Genomic DNA, 19,759 nt, shown 5'->3' with positions numbered 1-19,759 from the left:
TATGTAATGTGTTTATTTTGCTGTGTTTATTTTTTCATGAGCAAAGTTTGTGCTCTTCTATAAATGACTATTAGGGATGACAACAGTTTATAGAAAAGGCATTTGATTGTGCCTGACAGGATCATATTGTGTCATAACATCCTCTGACTACCTCTGCATTATTTATAGCATTTCTGCTGTAATTTTAACACAATGTCTGTGAAAACTAGGCAGATGTGTAGTATGACACATGCAGTCTGAAGATAAGGTTCCTGGGTGGGTAAATGATGTTGTCTTTGGCCTGGTGCAACAAGCTTGAAGGTTTTCTCCTCAAGATATGATTACTGAAGTTTTGTATTAGAAGGTGCTGTGAGAAAGGTTTTAAATAGCTTCCTGGGGTATAATAAAAAACTGAGTGATTTCTCACAGTCAAGCTGCAGTATGGTAAAGTTGCCATGGTTACATCCTTCCTGGTCAGGTTAATCAAATCTTGATTGCAATGCAAAATGTTATTGTTGGTGGTGTTTTTAGAGTGTTCTAATAATATTCTTACAAATCAGAGAAAAATAAGGCCAAACTGGACTGAGGAAGAGAAACTTTAATTAGATAATTATTAGAAGATAATGTATCCATAAAAATAATCGTATTTAATTATATCAATAAGAAAGGAATCTTAAGGAATATTAAGTAATTCATTAGAGCCTTAAAATTCACATTAAGTTGATTACCTTTTTTTATTTATGAATATTTCTTAAGGACATGACTGACGAGAATGCATTATTAGATGAAGATGAATACTCTTTTACAGTCAAGCACCATTATGCTAGTGTTGATTACATTGAGAGCGTGCTGACAACTTGTTTGGCTCAAAGTTGCACTGAGCACCATATGAAAAATCTAGATCCCATCACCATTGCAGGACTGTATACTGATCTTTGCTTAATGTCTTAATGATGATTCATTTTCAGATGAATGGACGCCAAGTGTGATCTTCTGTGTAGGATGTCGTGGGAATCAGAACTAACCCATTAGTCATGCATGGATTCATGAGATACAGCCAAATAATCATAGAGAAAAGTAAATTTGGTCTGCGATTGTGACATCCTTACCTTGGACCAGGCAATAGCTGGCTTGGGAACTCCGCTAGCCTCACATGATAGTGTGATGGCTACACCCTCGTTGGCTATGTAGTGGTAAGGACCAGCGTTGATCTCAGGGGGCACTGTGAAGGAAGTAGGTCACAAAACACAGCTGTCTGACTGGCCGTGAAGAAGCGGGCCCACAGCATTATCGCTGGCCTTAGCTAGCCAGCAGTATCAGCGCTCCAGGCATTTCTTCATTACTAACCGATGATGAACCATAATCTGGCCTGTCTGTCATTACTCTCCCATGAACAAAATGACCCCATTCATCAAAGCATGCAGTAAATTGAACCCTCTCACTATGATGACAGCAGGTGGTCAAGTCATTGACGTATTATTGTTTTCCACGCTTAGTCAGCACATTGTTTTCCTGACTGTCTAAACCTGCCAGTGTTGGACAGTGTGGACTTACCATGGACCTCCAGGCTGACTGTGATGTTCGTGGAGCCTGCTACATTCACCGCAGTGCAGACATATGTCCCAGCATCTTCTGGGACGGTTCTTTCAATGTACAAACTACCATCACTCCTCAGGAACATTCGCCCATTCAGCTGAACCTGTGCAAAGGGAAAAAAAGGACTGCTGTCACACAGAAACGTGGAGATTATCGATAAAATGATCCATATTCAAGAGTTAATTACCAGCCAGGCTTACAGGTTTTCCATTTTGGGACCAGTGTCTTTCTGGAAGAGGTATTCCATCCAACAGCATGCAAGGAATACTCAGGGACTGGCCGATACCAGTGGTGATGATCGGGGGACCTTGGGCCAAGAGAGGGGGCTCTGCAGAAACATGCAAAGTAAAGACAGAAATACTAACAGCAGGAACGCATGAAAGAATTTAAAGGCCAAACTCAGCTTTGAAGTTGCTGCCATTGCTTCTAAACTATGTGCTAGTGCAGAGATATAAAAGAGCCTAAACAAGCCTACCCAGTCCAGTGACACTAACTCTGGCTTCAGTTTTGATGGTTCCAAACGGGTTCTTTGCCTCGCAGATGTACAGCCCTTCATCATCCAGCCAGACACCTGAAGTCAAACACACAGTAAAACATCAATGAGGACACTTCATCTACAGACATCCAACACACTCTATACCGCTGAGATGAGCAATATCTCTACACATTGAGAAACAGACCAGTTTATCTAGAAGAATTAGTCCACACTAGCAGCAGTTAAGTCATCTGCTCAATAACAAGTGGTATTATTGGTTTGACTGCGCTGTAATTAGGAGTTAAAAATAGAAAATAACGGGATTAATAGGTTTGGCCCAGCTGCTAGCCTGCTGACACACATGTCCTGCTCAGTAAATTCTCTGAACATCACATGTTGGAAGATCAACATATGATTCAATTCTTGTGTTTAGATAGTTAGGCTGATGTTTAAGTGGGTGATGACAAGACATTAAGCATTAAAGCAAAAAGTGAGGAGCAGGAGGGTGAGGGAAGATGGAAGTTTGTGAGTGACACACTATGGACAGACATGTTTGGTAAGACAAAAACAAAAAATAAAGCCCTCTGCAACAGATTGAGCTAATTAGGTCAGACGGCATTCATAAATGGAAACAGTGACAGAAGCAGCCCATGCAAATATGTCTGTTCCTCTCCAATATAATATTAGGCACACTATAAACATTTAGTCATTTAGAAGGAGCACAAAGGATCTCCTTCAGTGGCTAAGATTAAACATATTGCAGGCGGGAAGGCCTCCAGAGTTCACAACTTAAATTCCCTTCAGCCTGATGAAAACACAGTGAAAGAGAAATGAATGAACAATGGATACTTAGTGTCTTAGTGAGAGCTATCTAACTTAGTAATGGCAATGATATCTTGTTGCAACTCTCTAAAGAAAATGTTTTGAATTTGATATGAAAGGCTGCACCTGTTCTATGTATAATCACTGAGAAAATTTCAGTCATGCCAGTCAGTGAAAGGCAACCATGAAGTTGTATTAGCCAGCAGTGCAGACCAAAGCTCAGTGTTGTTATAGTGCTCCGTGAATAACTCACTCTGGATTAGAAGGAGTCCGTTCTCTAGCTGCATTGTTCGACTGTGGCTGTCTGTCCTTGTAAGAATCTGCCTGCCGTCCTGTCTACGCCAGGTCACTGTTGGCTGCGGGAAGCCTCGGGCAACGCAGGGGAGGGTGATGTTCTCCCCTACGTTGGCCGTTACATCAACTGGTGCCTCAGAGAACAATGGGCCCGCTGTGGAGGGGAGAGTGGTAAAAGATGAATTTTCCTTTGTTTAAATGGAAGAGAAAAGAGAAAAAATAAGCTCTGTGTAACATCTTAGTATGCAGACGCTCTCACCTCCAACCTCCACACTGACAGTGCCAGACGAGGTTCCGGCAGGGCTGCTGGCCACACAGTTGTACTGACCAGCATCCACTTCCTGCACCCCTCGAATGTGTAGAGTCCCGCGGTGTACATCCTGCTCAACAAAAGGAGCAGAGCCCACCTCAAGCTCACCTGCAAATACAAACAAAATAAGCCTGCTGGTCTCTGACATGTCATATTCATGTACGCACTGTGTTTGACCTTAACTTACCTTTGAACCAGTGGACAAGAGGCGAGGGAATGCCTTCGGCTTGGCACTCCAGGGTAGCATCACCCCCAACAGCTACAAGCACAACCTGCTGTACCACTGTTATTCTAGGCACCTCTGAAGGAAAAAATGGAAATCTTAAGATGCAGTTCAACTTTGAATTTTTTAAAGGATTCTTATCTTACAGAACATTTGTATGCAATTCTACTATATGTTGAAATAATAGTAAAGTATTATTGGCCAGCAAAAGCTGCAGAAAAATCTGCAGTAATTATAAAAACTATGCTTACATTTCACACACATTCTGTTTCAAGAGAGCAGGGATAGATGCTTTTAGAGCAGGCAGACAGCTGAGCTGACAGGATTAGATGATCTACAGTATCTTACAAGGCTCTCGCTGCCTTGACAGATCAATGTTGTTAAAAATGACATTCAGAGACAAAAGTGTGTATAATACCAGCACGCCCCAGGAAGAGGCTGCCACAGTCCATCAGTGTTGAGGTTTGTGTCAACCACTAACTGACAGCCGTGACTGAAACTTCAGGCCTACAACTGTCAGCACTCACAAAACAATGAGAGAAATATCCTATTGTGTGAGACAGGCCAACATGTGGCCACACTCACTCAAAGCAAGTGCACAACTCATGCAGGATATTATTCACAGATTTATTCAAATTGAAAGAAATAGAAGCAACACAGACAAGCAAAATGTGTTGCCTTATTTGAAGTCTGAAAATTAATGCTTGCATAAATTATTACTCTGAACAGAAATTTTAAAAAATGTAAATGAGACGTGGTAAGAAGAACAGTTCGGGCAAATGTCAGCCTGAAATCTGCAGCAATATGTTGACTCACCTGCATATGTGAGTGACACAGACTGAGAGGCAGTCCCAGCCTCATTGGTTGCTAGACATGTGTAGCTCCCAGCATCCTCTGGGAGAGCCCCTCTAATGGTCAGAACTCCAGGTTGGTGTAGACTAAACCTGTATCACGCAATCAACAGAATTCATGTTTGTTGGCTCTTCATGATTGCATGTGCAGATGTAAAAATTAAATTCATCTCTAAACCTTTCTGCTGTTCTTGGGCATCATGAGACAGATGTTTCTTTGAATATGCATTTACACAGACACATAAAGTCCTTGTGGCCTGAGAAAAAAGATTTTACATCAATAGATGTAAATCTCCAAAATGAAGCAAACAAGATGTGGCATTCGCGCATGTAGTTAAAGTGGAAAGTAATGATTCTCAGAGTCCTCTGTGCCAGAGGTGTTGAGTGGGCTGAGAGTTCCCTTACCTCGGCTGATTAGTGAGGAACATGTTTCCATGGCTCCAGAAAAGTTGGGGAGGGGGGGAGCCGGACGCTGAGCAGACGAGGCGGATCTCATCCCCTCGGGAGAAAGCCTGGCGCTGGGGGTGAACTACCACAGACGGAGCCTCTACAGTTGGAGTGAAGCACAGGCAAAAGGCTGACGATGACTCAGGGTTTTGTCACTGCTGCATGATGTCATTTATAACTTCCCATAACAAGTTTAACAACAGTAAACATCACTGACGTGGGCTACAAAGCAGTTAGCAGTACTCCATGTGTGAGATTACAACTGGCGGACCATAGTGAGGACAAGTTTCACATTTGCTATTTTTGAAATTCATCACAATCATCTGACGCCATGCCCACAATAGAGGCCTCAATTTTCTACAAGCATCAACTGTGGCTGATGAGAAACATTTTCTGACAAGGAAGTGGCTCAATCCGACTGTGGGGAGGTTAAGCCAATAATGGAAACCAGATGACGGGGGCCTGAGAGGAGCCATGAGGCCCCGGTGAGTTAAGTGTTTAAGCAGATGACCAGTGGGGTTTCATCCTACTGTACCTGGGACGAGAAGCCACACGGTGATTCTGGTGTCTCCGTGGGTGTTGGTGGCCACACAGTGGTACTCTCCAGCATCTTGAGTCCGCACCCCGCTGATCTGCAGGGATGAGTCGGACAGCAGCTTCACCCTCCCTGTGCGGGCTCGGATGGTATGACCCGCTCGATGCCAGGTCAGGTTGTGGCGCATGGAGCCCTCCACCTGACAGGACAGCACAGCCATGCCTCCCACTGAGGAAGTCACATTCACTGCTGGCTTTAGAACCGGAGGAGGCTCTGTTTTAGTGGAGAAACAACCAAAACATAAAACTGGTGTTATCAGCGGTGAACAAACATTGCAGAAATAGTTTACTTTTAATACAAATGTTTATGCTGGCATACTTTGAAGCAAGTTGATGTTTTAGCCATGAATCTGTGATAAAAAATGTCTGGAACTGATTTCAAAGCTTTGCCATGACTGTGATATATATGCATATACAATGACTGAGGAAGTGTATGCGCTCGCATGTTGTTTGTGTGTGTGTGACAAACCTCTGACAGTCAACTGGGTTAAGGCATGTCCCTGTCCCGCACTGCTCTGTGCTATGCACTCATATAGGCCTTCATCCTCAGCTGAAGTGTGGGCAATCTCCCATGATGCCTTGGCAGAAGTCCTGATACAAAGACACACTTGTTTCATTTGTTGAGCATGACAATAGCCACACAATAATATTTTATGTCAAATTCAACACGTATCTCTGGCACATACACACTGGGAATAGTTTTCACCACAAGTCAGCTCCATTTCATGAATGTAATTCAAAGCAGAGTGTCAACACCAAGAAAGAATAGGTGCTTTGTTAATTTTTCAACATGACACAATCGAATATGTAATGTTGTTAAAATTGACTGTGTATACCTGTTTCCTGACAGATGAGACAATAAAATACAAGCATCAACCAGCACTAATGCTTTACAGACGTCCTTACTGCTAAGAGTGCACAACATATAGTGAGTGACCTAATTAGTGTTTATTACAGCAGGTAATGGGCACATGAAGCTGCAGCATTTGAAGGTGGGAGAGCCAAATGTTACTTAGTGTAAACAGAGGAAAGACTCACTGAAAGAACTTTTCCTCTCCCAGGGTAATCCCACCTCTGATGAATCTTAGCCTGAAGGGAATGTCACTCTCCACCGAGCAGCCAATTGCAGCGGGCTGCATGTAGAAGCCCTTCACCACATCAGGCATGCTCACAGCTGGGGGATCTACACAAGGGAGGAAACAGGTTACAGGTCACGAGAGAGATTGATGAGGTGCAAAAGACATGGCAGAGTGGCTTTGGAGATGTGTCTGAGGGGAGAAGTTGTCTTGCCTGGAACAATGTTGGTGTACGAGACACTGGATAGCCTCTGGAAGCGGTAGCCCTCCTCGTCTTTGCCGGTTACCTTGATGAAGAAGCTCTGGGAGGGGGTGCGGAACTCCGGGAGACTCCACAGCCCTTGCTGGCCGAGGTCAGAGGGCAGAGGCACCGTGATCGTGCGCAGAGAGCGCCCTGAGCCAGACATCAGCTCCACATGACTCAGCTGTCCTGGAGGCTTCAGGCCTGTGCATTTCAGCAAAACATGGGCTGGAAGTCCTGAAAGACAAAGAAAAGCCATCATGAAGTCTTCATCTGCATGTGGTCTCAGTCAAATGACATTCAAGACACTGACAGAGACATGAAAAGCACCTTTTATTGGCCTCTCCCTGGTGTGGTTGAACTCTGAAACAGGTACACTTGAAAAGCCAGCCCGGAAGTCTAGATTGCTGACTCCTGTGACCCTCAGAGTATGGCGTCCACTGCAGCTCACCTTTAGGAAGGAAGCAAAAGCATGAGCCCACTGCCATAAAATAGTGAGAAAGCTATAATTATGAATTATTCACCAGAGCAGTACCTTCAGTTTCCAGGCTCCAGGTCTGGGAAACTTCAGGTTGACAACACGAGCAGAGTTGGGAATGTTCAACAGCTCTTTAAGGCCCTGATCCACACCAACTACACGACCTAAAAGAAGTAAATGAGGGAGTAACTTTTTAATGTGAAATACATGTCATCCCCTGTGTGGGGGACTAATAGTATTGTTAGGTAATATGGAAGAAAGAAAACAGAATTAATGTGTTGTCTACCGAGGGGATCGCTGAGCTCGATTTGTGGTGCCGGTCCACTGAGCGACACGGTGACCTCTCGGAGGCTGGGGTCAAAGGGCACTTCCCATTGGTTTTCCTGGGCACTGTCATGGTTGGACGACAGCAGGTGGACCTTTAGGGCCTGAACTGTCTCTTCTACCCACTTTAAAACCTAGCAGGAGCAGACAAAACGCCATCAATGAACTGTAACGGAGCGACATCTCACACTAGGGGAGACACATTCGCTGGTAGATGAGGCTGGAAACCATCAAACTGTCAGAGATCCCCTCTTAACTTAGAAAGACAGGACGAGGACAGGAAGGACGTGACTGTGACCTTTCTCCAAAAGCACCCCCCCCCCCTTTCCCAAGCAGCGAGCTGGTCTTTATCTTTGGACTATTCTTTCATTGCAAAAGTATTCCTCAGAGGGATTTTGCCTAAACAAAGGAAAAGTGAAACAGCTCAACTGTCAAACTGATAACATGCAGTTTTCTGCACTCTCAAGCATGTATTCCCAGAAGAGTGTCTCTCACAGTGGAAGTCTGTCATGCAGCAGTCTCCCTCCTGCAACACAGCTTTCATGAATCATAAGACTTCCTCAGAATAGAAAGCAGTGGTGGATGTGGGGGGATGTGCCTTTGTTTCAGAAATACACTTTAATTGTATATTACACAGTATCAACCTGACTCATGTGCGGGATCAGTAATGGACAGAGATACTGTTTCTCACTTTTCTGTTGAACTGTTTAAGCTTAAGAGGCCAGATGAAGAGGCTCACTTCTTAAATGAGACATTCCACCACTCAGAGCAAAGATTACCCAAAGTCTGAAATAATAGTAGACAGTTTGATTATATTTAATGGCAAAAACAGTCATCACTTAGACTATAATATCCCTTGGTGGCTCTCCAGAGATATATCTGATGATATAGAATTTCAGTTTAGACAGGTGCTTGACCCTTTGGTTATAATCATTATCATGTTATTGACTAAGAATACAGTTTTCCTTTTGTTTTCACTAAAATGAAAACAGAAGCAGCAAAACCCACTGACATTTCACAGAGTCTCATTTCAGTGGCCACAATGGACCAAATGTCTTCCATCTTCCAAATGCTTAACAAGCAACTGCTGTCTACTATTTGTTTTGACCTCAGAGAGGCATTATGGCTGAGCTGCTCGTGTAATGAAAAAAACTGAAAAACTGTAGTTATCTGCATGTCAGTCCAGTTCTATGAGTATGTCCATAGCCCTCTAACAGGCTTCACTATTGGTTTGCCCTGTGAGGCTCTACCCTGGCACCTGAGAAAGATCTTTGCACTCACTGCCCAATCGAGGGTTACCAACCATACAGCACCCTCCCCCTATAAAGCGCAGCACACTCGCTGTTCATCTCCCTTTGGAATTCAGCAACAACAACTGGGACCAGCTGGGCTTGTAGTTAGAGGGCTACACACATACTCATTGAACTGGAGTTACTTTCAGGCAACTACTATTTCTATGTCATACGTGCTCAGCCCTCTAACAGGATTCACTATTGGTTAAAACCTAAGGCAAAGGCAATTAGGGATGAGATGTATTCCCAGCTGGGCCCTAACCGACACTAGTCCAAACCCAGTCATAACCAAGAAACAGCAGCAGCCCAGCAGTCAAGCACCACCTGCCTGAGGGTCTCGCACCGGACTACAGAAAGCCAGCAACAACCTGGACGCTTGCCAAGACACCTCAGTCTGCTCCAAACAAGGTCCCCCCCAGACAGTGCAACAAGCACTGAATGAGACACCAAACAGACACCCCTGAACAGCACTGTAGAGGACCCAGTACCTCTGGTGGAGTGTGCCCTCGGACCCCCTGGTGGAGGGCAACCCACTGCCTCATAACTTCAGTGGATCACATCACAGATTCAGTGAGCGAGCCATTGCACAGACAAAGGGGCCCCCTGAGCCTGACCCCTGTGGCAAAAGAACAACCCATCAGACTTCCTGAAAATCACCTTATGTTCCACATAACAGCAGAGTGCGTAGACAGGGAACAGGGTGTGAAGACACTCCTCCTCCTCATCAGTGTGAGGAGGGAGGAAAAAAGCCCTCAGGTGATTGACCCTCAACCTGAACAAGGAGGTGATGACCTTGGGCCATAAGGACAGATATGGATGTAGTTCCACCAACCCCTTATCACCACTGATCACTCGTAGAGGCCACCGCGGCTGGGAGACCCAAGCCACTCAGTCTCACCCTCCCTCTCATCCTCCAGACCATGAGGCGTTGTCCCAGAATTGGATGCGAGAGGATCCACAGACCAACACCGCTATTCTAACCAGGTCTGGGAACCTGGACGGACACCACCATGATGTGCTTCCCACTCAGCTATGAGGCGAAGAGGTGCAACACCTTCTGGATTGCTGTGAGCTCCAACAGGTTGATGTGGCAGGGGGAGCTCTACCACATGCCTCCCACACTAGTCTGGCCGAGGGTCCTGCCCCAACTGGCCAGGGAGGTGTCCGTGAAGACCTAGACATAATGAGGATGCATCCCAGCCACAACCCTCAAAGAGGTGGCTGGGTGAGTCCCAGAACACCATGTCTCTCCATGCCAGTGCGAGGATACGGAGCTTGCACTGCTTTTTTCTGGTTTGTGTGCAGTTGGAGCTGTGCAAACCAGCATTGGCGATTTCTCATGTGGAGCAGCCCCAGGCACACCACCGGGTGGGCTGCTGACATCATCCTGAGGAGGGACATGACGCTTCCCACCGGCACCAAGGCTGCGGACCTCACACATCAGGTCAGCCTCTGACAGTTGTGCAGTCATAGCGTGGGAGTCGAAGTGCAACCCGAGGTAGGGCATCTGCTGGCTCAGGCTGCAGGGCACCCTTGCTGGGGTTGATGGTGAAGCCCAGCTGCGTAATATGCTGGATGAACAGCTGTATGAGCTTCCTCCTCCTGCCTGGATATGGCGAGAATCAGCCAGTCGTCTATTTAGGTCAAGATTCTCACGCCCCTCTCCCTGAGCGGGGCCAGCACCATCTTCACACATTTAGAGAATGTGCACGGGGCCAGAGAGTATCCGAATGGGAGGTGGCAGTATTGGAAGATCTGTCCTCCCACCATGAAGTGCAGGTACTTCCTGTGGCACGGCAGAATGGGGACATGGAAGTACGTGTTGGTACGTGGTCATCTGGCTCGATGCATTTCAGAAGCTGTCTGACCATCAGCATGCAAAATGGTCTCTGTGTTATGTGGCCATTCAGGACGCACCAGTATTGGTCTCATGTCCCCTGATTTCTTGGGCACCAAGAAATACGGGGAGAAGAAGCTTGTGCGTGCCTCTAAGTGGAGAACTGCAGATATGCAGCTATTTCCTCCTCCAAGGCTGCCCTCTTGGTGGGGAAGGAGAGAGAGGTCTGAAGTATGCCACTGAATGGAGGGTGTTGGTGGCAGAATGGCAGTGTGTAGCCCCACCGCAGAGTTCTGTCCAGCCAGGTGAAGAGAGGGCCGCAGAGCTGCACCCACATCAGGTGACAGTCTGTGAGTGGCAGGGCAATGGGTTTGGCGGGGAGAACTAGAACAGGCCCGTCCATCCTGACTCTCCTGCCCCAGGATGGAGTGGGTCCCCTGCAGAAAGTGCTGAAAGGCAGCCAAGGTTATCAGTGATGCTGACGCATCCCTCACTTCATCCCCGATGAGCTGTATGATGGCGGAGAAAACTTCTTTTTGGGGCTAGGTTAAGCCCTCACCTCTCACTTAGGCCTACCGCACACACTCGGTGAAGAGAAAACACTCATCTTCACTAGCTGCGGGCTATTTTGCCTGGAAAGTTGCTCTGCTGCCATCATGTTTTGGCCACCATCTTCCTTCAGAGCCACAAGACTAGTTGGGATAGCCTGTAGTCCGCTCCCACCTCTGATGTCACATGTAAACACAGAGGTGGCCAGGCCATCATGGCAGTGTTGTTATGGATGCCACGACTTTTCTTGGCAAGACACACCCTGCATAGCATTCAAGCACTAGGATTGGCCAGGCGTCCATGCTCGTGCCGCTAACCTGCTATTGCCTACCTGTATGCCTAACTGTACAGTCTCTATGCTTGACTCAAACTGTTAAATAATGGTCCTTCAGATTTAAAGAGTTAATAGCTGGGAAAAGAGTTAATAGCAGACTAGCAGCGTGAGCATGGACGCCTGGCCAATCCTAGTGCTTGAATGCTACGCAGGGCATGTCTTGCCAAGAAAAGCAATGGGATCCATAATAACTTATCATGGCTGTAATTATCAGTGGGTTTGGGAGGGAACAGCTGTTCATCCTGGGGCTGCTTCACTAGGGCGACCTGAGGGGGAACCAGAGGGTGGGAGCTACATTCCCACAACAAAGTGAAGCTGTAATGGTGGCAGCTACCAGTGCTAACAGTGGGTTCTGGAGGGGTTAGCGGCTCAACCTTGAGCCACTTACTCACCCACCACCGTGGGTCAGAACAGCGTGATTAGCGGTAAATGCTGTATGAGCAGCACCGCTCATGAGGAATGGTGGCAATTAGCTAGCCAATGAGACATGAATAGCCAATTAGCTGCTATCACAGGGTGTGGGAGCCCTGCTCATGGTGTGGAGGCTGAGGAAGAGTGAGCGTCACGTAGCGTCTTCCCTTTATTCACCTCACCTGTGGAGGACAAGGGAACATCCCGTCTGGTCCAGGTGGGACGCCTCTGATGTCTATCAGTGCTAATGTCTGAAACAACCTGTGTGTCAGAGTGTGTAGTGCTAGAATAATTTCTCTTTAGAGCTATGTAATGAGTGGAGAAATGCCCTTTATTGTAAAATGGTTGCTGCCTCTGGCTGGAGGCAGCAGTACGGACAGGTCCGACACCCCCGCCGTGGCCAGGTTCGCAATGGGAGGTGGGAATGGCTGGGCAGACCCAGGATGGCTTGCACTGGCAGTGGACCTGATGCTGGACCTCTCCCCATGGTGATGACGTTGGTGATTCTGCTGCTGGTGCTGGTGCTGCTGGTGCTGGTGACAGAGATGCAAGCCCAGCTCCTCTGATGCTTTCCAGCCGGTCAATCAGGGTCTGGATGTCCGGGCAGAGCAAGAGTCAACCTCAGCCTGATGTCACTAACCCAGGCAGCAGAAACAGGATTCGTGCACATCTGCCGGGAGCATAGCAGAGGCACATGAGACGCAGGGTTTGCTAGTAGACATGACTTCTTCTGCAACACCAGATGGTGAAACACGTTCATAGGTGATGATCCGTTCTCAAGGTGGCTGAGTGAAAAAGGGAGATGAGCAGCGAATGCGCTGGCGCTTTATAGGGTGAGGGTGCTGCATGGTTGCTACCCCCCGATTGAGTGGTGAGTGCAAAGAGCTTTCTCGGGTGCCAAGGTGGAGCCTCATAGGGTAAACCAATGGTGAAGCCCATTAGAAGGAAGAGCATGTACAAACATAGAGCATTTCTTCAGCGGGCTCTTAGAGACATCGGCAACATGTTTTAAGACATTTACAAAAATGGGCAAAGACTAAAACAAGGAAAGCCTTTGATAATTTAATTATCAGGCCTCCACTTTTTGTCTTTTGGGTCCGCTGGGTGCTGACAGCAGCTGGTTCCTCTTGCCATTTTACAACTGGAAACAGCTGTAATGTCTGCCACATGTGCAGCCATCACCAGCAGAGCAGGAAACTGCTAAGAAGTGACCTATATCTGCCCCAGGATAGTGTCTATTGCTTATGCAAGAGAGCAGAGAGGAGTGGGCATTAGTCTGGCTTCAGACCTCAGATAAAAGGAAGTGGAGCACAGAGATGGGATGACTGCTGCTGTCCAGAAAATAGTGGGTCTTGGGGAGCATGCTGAGCTCTGCAGCCACTCCCTGTCTCAGCCACAGGGAATGCAGAGGATCTAAAGTCCTGTGAAACATCATCCGGCGTGTCTCAGTTGAACGGGCTTACAGGGCTGTTACAGGAAGGACCCCCCTCTGCTATTCATAGACGCGTGACAGATGGGCCAAAGAAGAAGGGTTAGCTAAGGCCTGGGGCAATACTGTATTGCTCTCACTTTGCCAGGTACATTACCTGCTTCCTTTTAGATGATCTGAGCAGCAAAAGAAATAGGTGCTTGTGCTGTGGTTTAAGCAGAACAGCATGACTCCAGACCTCCCAGTGGGCAGGGGTCAGCTTAGTCCTTACCCAGGTTTAAACACCACAACCGCCAACATTTGCAGGAAGATGTCCCACTACAAATCAAGGTTATTAGAGCGAATCAGTCCCAGATGGACCCCCTACTCCTTCTCAGTGGGAGTTTTGACACACCTGCTGAGTCCACCTGTATTTGAGAGAAGCAGTTTTACCATAGATGGAGCCTTTGTTTAGCACACTGAGGAAGACGACTAAAGATAAATGTTACTTTGGTTTTATTTTATGTCTAACAACTGTTACCAGCCCACTACTGCATCCATCTAATGAGAAAACCACAAGGACAATTTTATAAATGACTCTTCAAGGACCTTAAGTGTATGAACAGAATGCTGAGTGAAAACACACAACAACTGGCCAGATCCTGTGCAGAAAAAACTACATCTTAATTACATGATTCTTTAAAGCCCGGAAAGCTGACATCACAGCAGACATTATCTGGAGGCTAAAGCTTCACAGCCCTCATTTTTGATCAGTGCTCCAGGCTACTGATGACTAAGGATGGCATCATCGCCATGAAGAGCACAGATCATGGTCCAAGTTCGACAGAACATTAGTAGGGTTCTCTTGTAAACGGTCTTGTTAGCAGATCCTCTCGTCGATTGTAACCAGTCAAATTTAAAGTGTGTAAAGAATGTGATACGTAGAGCTGACAATGAGCTGTTGTGTGAGGAGTTGGAGCCAACTCCACTGGGCAGCTGTGTTGGAAGGAGGGAAGCCATGACAGATCATATCCTGGGATTAGAGAGTAAAATAAGCAGTCTGTTTTCCCTCCACTCCCCTCCCCACCCCTCCTCGCCGGAGACCACAAAAAGACCCTGTATATTTGATTTGGCTGCACTTTATTAAACTGCTATTAAGAGGGAATATTTTGGTTAGATTTGTAGTACTTCTGAGGTTTTTAAGGATTAAAGGATTTGCATTAATTTGGTAAAAGCATGCCATCCAAGAGCTATAATCACATAGGTCTAAAAAGGACTGACATACATTCAATGTGGATCCAAGAAAAAGTAGTCCTGAGTATGCAGATGTTTACATGTAACAGTACACTAAGAACATGTCAAGATACTACAGGCTAGTTTAGCAAAAGCCATCTGGGGTTGAATGTGAGGGCTAGAGTAAATTTAGTCTCCTATTCCTTTATACTACTGCAACACAAAAATGACATTCAAACACTCCTTAAACAGCTGGCAGGATTATTGAGTGATAATGAACTGAGCTGCCCCACACACAGGCATTGTATGTTTAGCTACATGCAAGCATGACTTGACAGGAAACAGACCTACACACACACAAACACATTAGAGTTCAGAGGTTCAGTGGGCCACCAGTGCACAGAGCTGCTGGCTCCAGCTCCACGCTGCCCAGCCATCTCCTGTGTTGACATGCAGGATACCAGTGTCTCTTCCAGAGGAAACTCTGGCTTCTTTTACGTCTGCCTGGGAAGTGAGTCCCGCTGTCTTTGGCTTCTTAGACAGGGCTTGTGTTACATGCTGCTTCCGATATAAAAGAGTCACTCATCCGTATCATATGACCAGGAAGTTTAATATCAGCTTTGGAATCATTTGACTGCACTGAATGAAATTGCTATTATTACATCAATGAGTCAAACATGGTTTGTTGTTTTTTTGCTCCTGCTTATCTTGAGATATGACTCTTTTCATATTTATATAAACCACTAAATTCTACTTAAGGAAATCATTTATTGTGGATATAAGGGTTTGAGGAAAGTAACAGTCACTGCAGTGATCTCATTTAAATTGCAATGTCCTACTGTCATTCTCTCACCTCATTAACCTGCTGCTTGTCCAGGTGAAAGATTTGCCCAGAGGAGGTGGCAGCGATCTCCTCATAGGCTCTGTAGCCAGGCTGAGAGCGGTCCCCACAGTCTCCAGTCAACACAAATACCACCTGAGAACGAAGAGGGCAGGAAAGTTAAGAGGATTAATGGTGTTCAGTGTTTGCTTTCTACAGACTCCCTTTCAGTTGGCTCCAAAGTGACGCTAATGCTCATTGTCACATAGAGCCTGAGACTGAGCAACTTTGAAGAAACTTTCCCCCAGTTCAGCTGAGCACTGGGGAACTTCATTGGAATGTAGATTTTTCACAGCATGCCATTGTATTTCTTTTGTTACATCATGTGATGAGATAAATGAGAGATACTCAAAAACACTGCAGACCTATTGTGACTTGTAATTAAAAGTTGGTTGAACAACTTCTTTAAGCAACGCCTACAGTATTCAGTAGTAATATCGACTTTCAAAGGCATTTCAAGGAATGATCAATTCCAAAAGTTTTTATAAATCTAAATAGATTGTATGTTTTTATACGTTATGTATCATGTGATCATATAGGCAATGGATGACACTGATATTTTACATTTAGTAAAAGGCCAACATGAGATATACTATAAAGTGTATACAGTATAATATCAGTCAGTATATACAGTATACAGTATATGAGTCTAGCCGTGATCTGTGACATCCACACAACCCTGCACAGTTTTTGGGACTTCACCTGTGATTGGCGAAGCTGTATCAGCTGGAGAACATCTCTTTTGAGGCGGTAGTCTTTGGCCCTGGCATCGGTAAAGACATAGATGAAGGATCCAGGCAGAGAAACCTCCAAGGCTTTCTTTATGGCTCCTATACTCATCTCAGGGCAGTCGCCCCCACCCTGGGTGACAGAATCACACATGTACCTCATCAAATACTGCTGGAAGAAATCAACTCTAAACTTCATTCAGACTTATTTCATACTTGAATAACTGTTATGGTTCAGCTTTTGGGATTGAGTTTCCATTTAGGGCAAACATTACATATAAATATTTAAAACATGGTACTCATTAAAGCAACACTATGTAATTTTTGAAAGAAGCAATACAACAATATATCTTTTAAATTTGAAAAAAACACACCATTGCCTCCCCTCTAATTGCACTACTGTTACACAATGTTATAGCATTTACCATTATCAAATAAAGTCCCTTGTGACCTTGTCTGTTAAAAGTTACATAGTTAATAGTCTGGATTAGTGTGGAACAAAACAGTGGTCCCAGTTCTATAGAATAATTCATTCATATGTTCTGTTTCCCACCTGGACAAACAGTTCTTGCAGATCCTGCTGGAACTTTTTGGGGTCAGTGGTGACGGACACAGGGCCAATATCTGCAAGGTTGGAAATGTATGTCATCAAAGATGCCAAACAGAAACTAAAGTGAACAAAATTGAATTAGCTAACCTGAGCATTTCTGGTTGCTATACAGAGGTGTACACCTAAGAATATTACTCACATCCTAATAAGGGCTTAGGTCTAACTTCAAACAAAACAAAACAAATAAATCAGAACAAAGGATTTAGCTGTCCCCCCTCAGGGAGTCCAGAATCTGTGAAGAGAAAAGTCATCTACAGTATCAAAATTCCTAACAAGCAACAGCCTAATCTAGGAGGACCACAGTGATGCCCTGCAGTTGTTGTGTTAGACATGAATATCAATCACACACGCCATAAAACAATAGAGGTTAGATTCACGTACTGACAAAATTACAGTGTACAGGTTTTGTTTTACACAAATCCTTGAAATTTTGCCAAAGTTTGGATGATGGCAGAATAATCATTTTCTGCAGCTGTAGTCAGCATGTTCTACTCGGCAACTTCCTCTGCTCTCAAGCCGCAGCAGACCCCAGCATGATGGATAAGAGTCTGTCAGAGCTTGGCACTTACTTGGACGCCTTCTGGGGCCAATCGATGGAACAGTAAACATTGTACAAAAGACAGAGAACACACTGTTTTTGCTAGAAAACATTGCTGGCCATAAAACAAGCTTTTCATTATAGTTATTATAGAGAAGACGCGCATCAGGTAGGGTGGAGCCTTGTGACTTATGTGTCTGTTTGTTATTCAGACTGTCAAATACCATTTCAAAGTATCTTTGTGAGACTAATGACACAGACCTTGCAGACATGTGTCAAGCTGATGACATTTCTAACTCATTCTCAATCTATTTTCCAACAGAGAACAGCTTTCAAGTCCTCGTCTCATGAGTGCCTGTAAAACACTGACAGCCCTGTCACGCCTCTTTGTCAGCCACCACAGCTTCTTTGCAATCTTGGAAGTTTACAAGGTCCCCAAGGGCAGGGCACATTAAACACAGACAAAATGTGTGGTGTTAGTGAAGCCCACCATCCCCCCTGGCTGGCTAAACTGGGGGCTGTGAGGGTTTTCCGGAGGGTAGGATGGAGGAGAGGGAGGGGTGGGGAGGGTGAGTGGGGTAGGGTGGGGTGGGGGGTGATTGGGGTAATTACACACAAGCAGACAGCATATGCTTCTCATCAGTGCTCAAACACCCTCCCCCATTAGAGCACTCTTATTTTCAAGCTCCAGTTTTCCCATATAGGAGGGCAGATGCAGGGGGCGAGGAGCCTTACCTGTCCCCCTACCTCCTCACTTTGAAATTTCATACAGTGCGTCTGTCTGCTTGAGTAGTCTTCTATCAGTTAGAGTTCTTGTGCTGCTCCACAAACCTCTTTAAGAAGCAGCTATGGGCTACAACATGTATAACAAGATGTGACATTTGCTGCAACTTGTTTCAGTGATCTTTTCAAGTATAATAGTGTAAATGACAGCCACAGGGAACACTATCATATCAGGGGCAATGTAACCCACAATGTTGTCATGTGAAGTTTGTGATAATGCAAAAAAACAGAAGCCTGTAGGATGCTGTGTTGCACAGGCATGGTCACATAGTGGCAACTTTGGCTGATTTGTTAAATATCCAATAAATATTAATTATGTGCATTAATTGGCAAAGAACATTCAACATGTAAGACTAACAGAGTAACAAAAATGTGTCTGATTGTTTCAAGAACATAGTTTGTTTGATCAAAAAGTACCTGGGTCATGAAACGGCACCAGAACAAAGTTTTTGATGGGTCTGGTCCTCCGGTTGAGGGTCTTCTCCAAGATCCGTGAGGCGCCCTCTATCACCTGTTTCAGATCGTCGTACATGGAGCCGGTAACATCGAACACAAAGGCCAGGGTCGAGGCGCTGTCACCGGATCCATCATCCTCCTCAACACGGGGGACTGCCAAGAGCCTGTGCGCGCTGATACAGAGCGCCAAAACTAGGCACTTTAATAAGACACCGTTCATTTTTTTTTTTAAATTTACTGCATCTGTCTGCTGGAATGAGGCGAATCAAATAAAAGAGAAAACTTGAAATTTAAGTTTTAAAAAGTTTTGATTTCAGAGCAACTCAAACAAGTCTGGGATTGTTTCCAAACGGCAAGAAAGAAATCTGGAACAATGCGCCTCAACTGGAACACATCAAAATCCAGTGTAAAATACTTCCACAGCAGTACATCCGTGCGTAAAGTTTGGAGGAACGTGTGGACTGGCTCTGTGTTGGAGAGCCCCTGGAGAGCTGGTGCTCTGACGCTTCAAACGGGGGCGGAGATGGGTATTAAAAGGTTCCCGAGACCCAACCTGATTTTTTTTTGTGTGTGTGTGCGTGCGTGTGAGAGAGTGTGTAACTCGACCCCACTGTGATTTCCAAGCTTTAACCCTATCCAACTTTCCCCTCCGATTCGATTTTCTCCGTAATCGCGGTGGGCCCCTAGAGACGCGGTTTTTAACAGCTTTACGCACATTACCAACAGAGTCTGGAGCCTGTATTTTGGACATGGCCAGAACATTGTCTCAGCAACAGCCTCGTTTTTATAAATAGCCATCGTTTATATTCAGCTGACACCAATCTAATTTTATACATAGCCCACCCTGAGAAATATCCCCTTGCCATATGAATGGGAGGAATAGCTTTACATGCCACACAGAAATGTCCTCTTTTACTTTATTGCTGATCTAGATAGAAACACTGTGTGTAATTTATCATTAAACATTATTCATATGCACTTGTCTGGCCA

The 19,759-nt window shown here is 45.5% G+C and overlaps 1 protein-coding gene across 1 annotated transcript in view; it reads right to left on the bottom strand.

Annotated features, from left to right (window-relative positions):
* The window catches only part of hmcn2 (hemicentin 2), a 47,739-nt gene extending 28,464 nt beyond the window's left edge, over nt 1-19,275 (bottom strand). The window contains exons 1-20 of the mRNA XM_067604770.1: nt 18,731-19,275; nt 16,936-17,006; nt 16,357-16,515; nt 15,628-15,750; nt 7,673-7,844; nt 7,444-7,550; nt 7,239-7,359; nt 6,882-7,145; nt 6,630-6,774; nt 6,061-6,182; nt 5,533-5,805; nt 4,956-5,097; nt 4,516-4,643; nt 3,664-3,777; nt 3,426-3,584; nt 3,126-3,320; nt 2,051-2,146; nt 1,776-1,903; nt 1,534-1,678; nt 1,089-1,201 (exon numbers count right to left, since the gene is read on the bottom strand). Coding sequence (XP_067460871.1) covers nt 1,089-1,201; nt 1,534-1,678; nt 1,776-1,903; nt 2,051-2,146; nt 3,126-3,320; nt 3,426-3,584; nt 3,664-3,777; nt 4,516-4,643; nt 4,956-5,097; nt 5,533-5,805; nt 6,061-6,182; nt 6,630-6,774; nt 6,882-7,145; nt 7,239-7,359; nt 7,444-7,550; nt 7,673-7,844; nt 15,628-15,750; nt 16,357-16,515; nt 16,936-17,006; nt 18,731-18,989 — 3,036 coding nt within the window. The 5' untranslated portion in view covers nt 18,990-19,275. The remainder of the gene's footprint in view (nt 1-1,088; nt 1,202-1,533; nt 1,679-1,775; nt 1,904-2,050; nt 2,147-3,125; nt 3,321-3,425; nt 3,585-3,663; nt 3,778-4,515; nt 4,644-4,955; nt 5,098-5,532; nt 5,806-6,060; nt 6,183-6,629; nt 6,775-6,881; nt 7,146-7,238; nt 7,360-7,443; nt 7,551-7,672; nt 7,845-15,627; nt 15,751-16,356; nt 16,516-16,935; nt 17,007-18,730) is intronic.
* Between the last annotated feature and the right edge of the window lie 484 nt (nt 19,276-19,759).

Source organism: Thunnus thynnus, chromosome 2, assembly GCF_963924715.1.
Source record: "Thunnus thynnus chromosome 2, fThuThy2.1, whole genome shotgun sequence".
Lineage (NCBI taxonomy): Eukaryota > Metazoa > Chordata > Actinopteri > Scombriformes > Scombridae > Thunnus > Thunnus thynnus.
The sequence above is the reverse complement of the archived record's forward strand: the minus strand, read 5'-3'. Positions and strand labels throughout refer to the sequence as shown.